We start from the raw sequence: 8,581 nt of genomic DNA, 5'->3' as shown, positions 1-8,581 counted from the left end.
TGCAGTCGTTGTTGTGCTACAGATTGATCAGGTAATTTTGTCTATAGTCATAGTGAATCAACAAAGACTGCTTTGGAATGTGTACTACGTTGCGACTATAGTGGTAAGAAAACAGATAAATTTTCAAAGCGCAGTTTTAAGATCTGAAAGATCTTCTTGTCTTGTTTTTGGTCAATGCTAAGGAGCACTTCGCTGGGACGTTAGCGCTTACTATGAAGTCTACTAAGGGGGTCTTTACATGAGACCAGAACGAACTCAGACCGGCATGAGTTCGAATGGGCCTCTATACATTTCTTCTTATGCGTTTACAAGAGACCGGCCTGACTTCGTCTCGGTTGCTGGACCGAAACGAGAAATTCTCGTATCGGTTCTGAGGTCGAACGGAAATTTGAAGCCTGTATGCTTTTGGGTCAGCCATATATTTATCTGACAAAATATATCATTTCATCCCGAAACCATCTCGTCCCGGTTTCATCTAAACGGCTGCACAAATTTCATACCGGTCTGAGTTCGAACCGATCTTATGTAAATAACCCCCTAAGGTCCTCATTTTCTGCCTCCCTCCTTCATTTTCTTGGACACTTATCAAAAGCAGAGAAGTCGTAAATGTACCAAGTCTAAAAAAGGATACACTTTATTTTCAAAAGATTAAAAACAAAAAAGGCTGACATACCAGCTACTTTACAACTGTACATGCAAGACGTTTGGAGTAATTACAGAAAAAAGAATATTTCGGTGTCCGCTGCCACGCGGTTCGCCGTTCTAATTGCCAGATTCCTAACGGGGGATGTGGTCTCTGTAAACTTTCAAGAGTCCACAAGTAAACTGTCCGCCCAATTGCCCCCATGGTAAAACAAACAAGTTCGAGAAATGGCCCTGATTCCTCGTGTAAGCGTTATAACTATCAAACGGCAAGATGGGATTTATCGCTCGATGCGGTTTAATTGTTTCCACAAAACAAGCCCTTATAGCATTGGAAAAAAGAACTGAAGATATATTATTATGTAGGGGGTAAAAATATCGTCTGTTTGGATACCAATAAAGCTTGAGGAGCATACCATCTCGAAGGAGGGATATAGTTTTAAAATATAAATTGAACTGCAAAGAAGTACAATCTAAAGAATATGGTACATTACGAAACGGTAAGGAAAGAACTCTAAAGCGAATGAAAGAATAAACTTAACTCTTTTACACGTGGAGTACAAGGCTCGTACGTAACTAAATCAGCAGAGACATGCTGTGAAAAACGCGTCATGCACGTGGTAGGAGCGACATGCAGATTTCTTCTGCGAAAAAGAGATTAATTTGAGCAAAACTGAAAACTTCAAATCTACTTCTTGTTTTGAAAAAAAAAAGATCTGCAAGCAATTTTGATCTTTTCATTCTTGCATGCGAGATGAAACAGGTTTTGGCCCCACCTACACAAATCCGTGATAAGATCCTTCGGCCAATCAAAGGAAAACGATATTCCTCAACATCAGAGTTTTCATATCTTTTTCACCTGTCCACAAAGAAAACTCACAAACTATAAAAGAACGGATTATAAAATCCCCACGCGCTTCTTACCTTACGCTCGTCTTTTTCAAAAGTTTTGCGCTCTACCGTTATCCACAAAAGCAAACGAAGCGTTTTCAAGTCTCTTTTTTCTTCGGTGCTTGTGGGTGTTTTAGTCCGTGTGAATGGTACAAGAAACAGCATCAAAAGATCACGTGTTAGAGTGGATGGGGCCTTCCATTTGTCACGTGTACCCGTGCATGCGCAGTCTACTAGTCAACGTTTGTTTTCAAATAATGGCGTTTTTATTTACACACTAGCCTTTAAAAAGCACGAACGCCCAGGCATTACGTCAGTCTACTTCGACAAAGATAAGAGAGTACATCTTTAATATTTTCCGTGCATGCAATTAAAATGTATAAACCCTTTACGGGAACATATAAATACGTAAAGTATAATGAAATGTAATAGATTTACAATGATTGAGGAGGATAAACGTAAAAACTGAAAAAAATAGTCGCTAAGTCCACTACTAAAATTCATCCTGAAACGCTAAAACCCATCTTGTTACTCTAAGCTACCTTCCACACAAAAAGAACGTTCTCTATCTCTGAGAAAAAAAAGGCTTTTGGAAACTGTCCTTCAAAACGACAATTTGTTTTTGGACAGACAATACTGCTTTCCATTTTCGAGGAGAAAATGAGCGGTTTTTCTTATCAAATTGTAGACTTCGCGATCGCTTAAAAAAGTATGAGAACTCCAGGAGATGCAACTATTAATGAACGGGGGCACCCACTAACTTTGAGTATAAAAAATACTATTAAAAGCAAAGATTCTAAAATATCTTGGGTAAAATGCGGTAAGGTACTCGCCGGCAATACTCGTCCCAACTTGTTCCGTACTTGAGGCGATTTTTCTTTTCATCTCTCAGCTCACGGTCTACGAGTAAAAAAGTCACGAACACTGGGTAGAAATAAGGAATTGCGTGATTGAAGCCTGAATAAAAAGAGACAAAACAACAGAGATGTGTTAACAGACATTATTTCTTAAATTTTCGACACGGATATTGCGTTTCTAGCTTTCTGACTGGTTCACTCAATCTCGCTAATCAGCTCATATACCGCAAGAGCTAATAATATGGAAACTGAAGCTGGAAACTGAAATCAGAATGGCTTTAATTTCCAAGTGTCCAAGTGTTTAGAATTTCGTGAAACTTTGATAAAATAATTATTCCGTTTGCGCTTGTTCGATATGATAATGGTTATAGCCAACTCGAGTCGCTGGCTATCTCATATCCCGGATATCCAACGTGCGCTTATGGAATTAAATGAGGTTACAGTATCCTACTTTGGGTTTACTTTATTGTGCTTTGTGATTGGCCATTTAAAATAACGCGTCACTTGCTCGACCAGCACAGGTAAAACCGAAAGCAACCGACTGTGATTGGCACGTACTCATTTTACAGCACTTGGTGTACTTCTTTAGCTTACTATTCTCCCAGCTCTTATTCGTGACTTAGGTATCACCTTGACTGCAAAACAATTGTATTTTTGCGTTGGTCCAATGCATTTCACCAAGCGAAAGGTCTGGAGTAGGGCGAGGATCGCGCGCAAAGCGTGCGAAAAGTGAGCAAACGAAAATAAAAGCCGACTGTTTTGTAGTCTAGGTATGGCCCGACTCCTGGGGTTAGCAAACGTTTTCGTTCAGGTAATGAAAAAAGTACTTTACTATCCTAGAGGGCTAGCAAACCGCTATAAATTCCCAGTTCTTGAATTGACGGGTGAAAAAATGAATTCTCACATTGAAACAGTTGTGTTTATTCAAAACACATTTATAGCGGTGAATTTTAAATGGCGATACTCAAAAATTCACAACTGGATTAAATACGTACGTTATTCACCGGCCGGGAGGTCTGTGTATAGGGAAAATCTGTGCCGGAGGTCTCGAGTACGGCCCAAGGCCGCAAGCCGAGTGCTGTACTCGAGATCGAGGGCACAATTCTTCCCTATACGGACAGACCAAGGCACATCTTTTCCTAAAAAGACGTGCTGGCTGGGAACAATTGCTTACATGTAAAGCTGGCTTGCGATGGACATTACCAAGAGGGAAACATCGGGCAAAAGCGCAATGATCGGTTGATTCTGTTCACAACATTTTTTAATTATTTTGTAAAGCAACACTGTTTACTTTCAAAAACACTTACAGTGAGACGCGCCTTACCGTGGCCACCCAACAAACTTTCACATTTGACAATTACTTGTAAGTACGTCAACTAAAACAACCCATTCAACGGTGTTCAACTACAATCGTGCGAACTTTGCAAGGAGGGGTGACTGTCAATCAAATTCGCTCACCCTGATTGGCGTATAAGTTTTAAAAAACTTTGTTAGGTGGCCACGGTAAGGCGCGTCGCACTGCAAAAGGCTTCAAACAATATATTTTTGGTCCTGACGCCGGCTCATCGCACAAGCTCAAGCAACCAGGACTAGGATTCCTCCCGGGCTGGCGGGCAAGATCAGATTGCAGGATTCGCAGAATTCCGCCAGCTCGCGCATTGGGAACAAATTACTGATATTTGTAAGCTATAAACATTTTTTGTGTGTTCTTAGGCTTGGGGATAGTAAAGAAGCAATACCAGCCAGGCTATGACTAGAAAGACTTCAGATTAAACAACTCGACATACCGCACGGAAAGGTCCACGCAAAGGCCATAATGATGTCACCAAGATAGTTGGGGTGTCGTACCAGGCCCCACCAACCAGAGACAAGGAGGCGTTTACCAGATGAAGTCATAATGGTTTCTGCGTCTGTGAAATTAAAACGTTTTTCATTTGTTTTGAACTTAAAAAATTCTATGCATTAACTGATAAGTAAAAACGTTTCGTCCAGACATACCGTCCATTATTTTAATGCTGCAGGACTGGTCTTGCACATACGACGCAAACACGACGACAAGAAACATCAGCAAACCAGAACCTCTTGGATAACTAACACCAATACATTTCGGACAAAAGGCACTTTACAACAAGTTAATAGATATGCTCATGTTGTTAGTGGTTGTGCTTGCATCGTGACTACGACAGCCACTTGTGGGAAATTTATTTAGTTTCGTTTTGTTCTGTGACACGGAGTTGTTGCTTGTTTGAACGCACTCCAGTAGACTCCATTGGACAAGAATTCTAATCCCTTTCTTTTTCACGACTATACTTCCGGTAAGTCGATAAGGATCTAACTTCCGGTTACTGATCCCCGAATAGAGTCTTTCTTCCTCCGTCCGATATGAAGCTTTGACGACCGGAATCTAATGGTGTATATTGGACAAGTATGCACTTGTTGAAAAACGAAACTCTTCTTTCATACATACACTTTTCCGCGTCTAGTTAATGGTCGGTTTACACGGTAAGATTTGTCGGCCCGACGGCGTCAGAGCGCAAATCTTGCGTGTATTTTGACAGCCGATGAGCGACCGATTCATGGGAATGAAAATCGGTCCGACATTCAGATAGAAACCACCAAGTCAATCAAAGGGTATGCGAGTGGGTAATGCGCTCAACTACTGAAAAAATTAAAGCGTTCAAAATAGAGGATACTAAAAGGACAACGGGGAGATCTTTGGAGGAAAAATTACACGCTTTACACAATTTTCACGGTATGATTTATAGGCCCGACAAAACCGGCCGACAAATCGTACCGTGTAAACCGCCCTTAACAATTATGCCACGAGCGCGCGTTGAATATGAGATGAGAGATAGCCAACTCGGCGTTGATTGAAGTGTAGAAAACACAGACATCATGCCGATGACCAGATACGACATTTAGATGTAACTAGCCGCACAACGATCGTCAAGCTTGAACACTAAATCCAAACTTGAAAGGGATCCCACAATAACCCATGACCGTGCAATTGAAGTGCACTTGCTCTTTCACAAAGCTATCAATCCATCTTGGAGTTGGACATTCGCGAGTTCCTATTATGTCCCATAGTGAAGGGAGGGTTTGATGAATAATACATATCATAAATGAGTGTCCAAGGGGGTATTTACATGAGACCGGGACGAACTCAGACCGGTATGAAATTAATTACTTCTTGCAGCCGTTTACCTGAAACCGGGACGAAATGCTTGGTGCCTCGTCTCCGGACGAAATGATATTATATATCGCTAACACAAAAGCACACAGGCTTGAAATTTCTGGATCCAGTTTGAGATTTCTGGTCATTTACATGAGAACGGTACGAATTCAGCCAGGTACGAGAGTATCTCGTCTCGGTCCAGCAACCGAGACGAAGGCAGACCCGTCTGAGTTCATTCTCAGGCCGGTTTCGTGTAAACGCAAGAAAAGAAAAGTATGGAGGCCGATACGGAATGAAGCTGGTTAGTTCGTTTCGGTCGCATGTAAATACCCCCTAAATGACCGGCATGTTTTAGGCATCAATGGACCCATTGCAGCTGGGGATCACATGGTACAAAAAACTGCCATACTGCCAACTGCCAACTGCCAAATGCCATACTGGAGAGCAGAGCAAATTGCGCACTGCGACACCTAAAACAAAGCAACTTACGGTAATTTAAATTTCTTTGTTTAAAGTGTCCCAGTGTGCAATTCGCTCTCCAGTATGGCGGTTTTTGTACCATGTGATCCCCAGCTGCAAAGGGCCCATTTCACGTGGCGCTGATAAGTCGTATTCAAGTCCAAGCACTCATTTCAAAGTGGTCATCATTCAGCCAATGTGATGAGTAGCTTCATCACCTTAATGGCCGTTTTCATACTAGAGACGCATAATCCGTCCAGACTAATTATGCGTCTCTCGTGTTATCCGTCTAGTGTAAAAACGGGACAAACTATACGAGACGCATAATTCATCTAGGACGAACGTGGGCAACATTTATTCTGCGTCTGTAAAATTCGTCTGGTATAAAGACGGGCACAAGACGCATAATTCGTCTGGACGAAGTATCCGTCTTCGAAGACGCACTAAACTGGATACTTCGTCCAGACGCATAATGCGCCTTGTGCCCGTCTTTATACTAGACGAATTTAACAGACGCAAAAATAGTGTTTGCCCAAGTTCGTCCCAGACGAATCATGCGTCTCTAGTATAAAAACGGCCAATGTGTCAAAAACGTTATTCATTTGTTAGGTGTCGCATCCTTGGGTTTTGGGGAACCCTTAAGGGGACATGGCTAATTTGAATTGGGGAACAAAGGAACAAAGACAAAATATCTGAAGTCACAACGGAACATAAGCCATTTTAGGGATCAAAACGCTGAGAGCAAGTTTCGAAGTAATTTCGAGAACAAGGGAACACAAGCAAATTTCTAACAAGGACCCCCCCCCCCCCCTTCCTTCACCTTGGGAGGGCCTCATCTGTTTCTCTTTCACACATGCGACTCACCTCGAAATTCCTCAGAGAGCGGATTTGCTCTGAATCTAAACTTCTGAGAGTTTGAACCGCGGAAAATTGTGTACCCAATGACTGTATAAAGAAAAAGAGAAAATGTTTACCTGTGTTTGTAAGTAAGCGTTATTGAGGGAACGAGAAGATGAATCCTGCATTCGCGAGGTTGATACGACCATGACAAAGGCTTTTGCCCAGTGCTCGTATCGGAGTGTTAAAGACTACAAATTCACTGTGATACTTTGAAACTTGGTTTTAGAAGGTATTGGAACATCAAAATCGAAATTTAAGTTGTGAAGCTTTTCAGTCATGCGAGTTTGCGTCGGGAAAGCTCCAAATTCAGTAAAACAGGATTTAGGATATTTAAGCAACGTCTGAAAACACCAAACATACTGGGGAGCCTTAGGGCCGATTTACACGGTACGATTTTTAACGCATGCGATAAGCTTACGACAGGCGTACGACGTGACTTGCGATTGTAGCAACGTTTTCAAACATGTTCTAAAACGCTACGACATTTTTTTAAACGCACACGACAATCGTAAACGAGTTGTAGACCTGTGATAAGCTTGTCGCAGGTGAGAAAAATTGTACTGTGTAAATCGGCCCTTAGGCAACTGACTTTTTTACGCAAACCGGAACTGAACATTTCGCACGCCACTCTCTCAGATTTTCAATCTAATTGACCGAATGCAAAAATGGCCGCCAACAAATTATTCTTTTGTCTTTGTGTTAATTAGCCTAACTAGCCTCGTTTTACAGCCCAAATTCTTTCAATTTTACGCGTGTGAACGAGGCTAGTTAGGCTAATTAACACAAAGACAAAAGAATAATTTTTGCATTCGGTCAATTGTTTGAAAGAGTGAAAAGTTACCTCGTAACATAAATCTGGCAATTTTAAGACACGTTAAAATGGAAAACAGCTAACTTCCGTTGCCATCTGTGGATATTATCCTTAATTTGCCTGGCCTCGTGGGATTATCTCTACATAAATGATGTTATCTGTTAGGTTAACAAATAGTTCAGTTAAAGGCGACATTAATTAATTAATTAATTAATTTTCTACTTAGAAAACTTACCAAATAAAATTACAGTTGGAGTGGCTGTGGTCCAGGACATATTAACACGGTTATCCACAAGATATCGCGCCTGCAACGAATATATTATTGGAATCCAAGATAGGCCACAAAAGGCTATCATGAAACCAAACCCAGATTCGTCTAAAGTGGAGAGTAGGGATTCCTGAAATCACAACAACAAATTCACATAATTTCTTGATATTTTACGGTTCATTTCACATTACCGCACCACGTTGCGCAGTTCGTTGGGAAAATGGATACTAAGTTACGAAGTTGCATAGTACGCGTCGAATTAGAAAACAACTTGCGGACTTTGAAATGAACTTCCCAACTTCAGACCAGATCGAAGTTCGCATATTCACCGAATGAGCCCGTTGCCGTCTGAGGTTCGTGACATCGTAAACAAGTGGTGTGAGGATTCAACACCACTCAAAATAGCGCCGTAATTAGAATTTACCGAGAAAGACAAATGCAAATATTGTCGTTCGGTTTGTGTATACAGGGAGTTAGCGAGAACAGACTCTAGCACTAAACTGAACGTTAACTGCGGATGATTGTTTTTTACACGGAGTTTTGTAAACGGTACAGGCCAAGTATGAAGTGGCGGAAAT

At 41.4% G+C, this 8,581-nt stretch overlaps 1 protein-coding gene across 1 annotated transcript in view; it reads right to left on the bottom strand.

The window, feature by feature from the left end:
- Window positions 1-620: 620 nt before the first annotated feature.
- LOC138025974 (delta(14)-sterol reductase TM7SF2-like) overlaps window positions 621-8,581 on the bottom strand; it is a 21,792-nt gene continuing 13,831 nt past the window's right edge. The window contains exons 7-10 of the mRNA XM_068873130.1: window positions 7,971-8,133; window positions 6,889-6,969; window positions 4,178-4,300; window positions 621-2,490 (exon numbers count right to left, since the gene is read on the bottom strand). Of these exons, the coding sequence (XP_068729231.1) occupies window positions 2,330-2,490; window positions 4,178-4,300; window positions 6,889-6,969; window positions 7,971-8,133 (528 nt within the window). The 3' untranslated portion in view covers window positions 621-2,329. The remainder of the gene's footprint in view (window positions 2,491-4,177; window positions 4,301-6,888; window positions 6,970-7,970; window positions 8,134-8,581) is intronic.

The sequence above is a fragment of the Montipora capricornis genome, chromosome 12 (assembly GCF_036669925.1).
Source record: "Montipora capricornis isolate CH-2021 chromosome 12, ASM3666992v2, whole genome shotgun sequence".
In the NCBI taxonomy this organism is placed as follows: Eukaryota; Metazoa; Cnidaria; class Anthozoa; order Scleractinia; family Acroporidae; genus Montipora; species Montipora capricornis.
The sequence above is the reverse complement of the archived record's forward strand: the minus strand, read 5'-3'. Positions and strand labels throughout refer to the sequence as shown.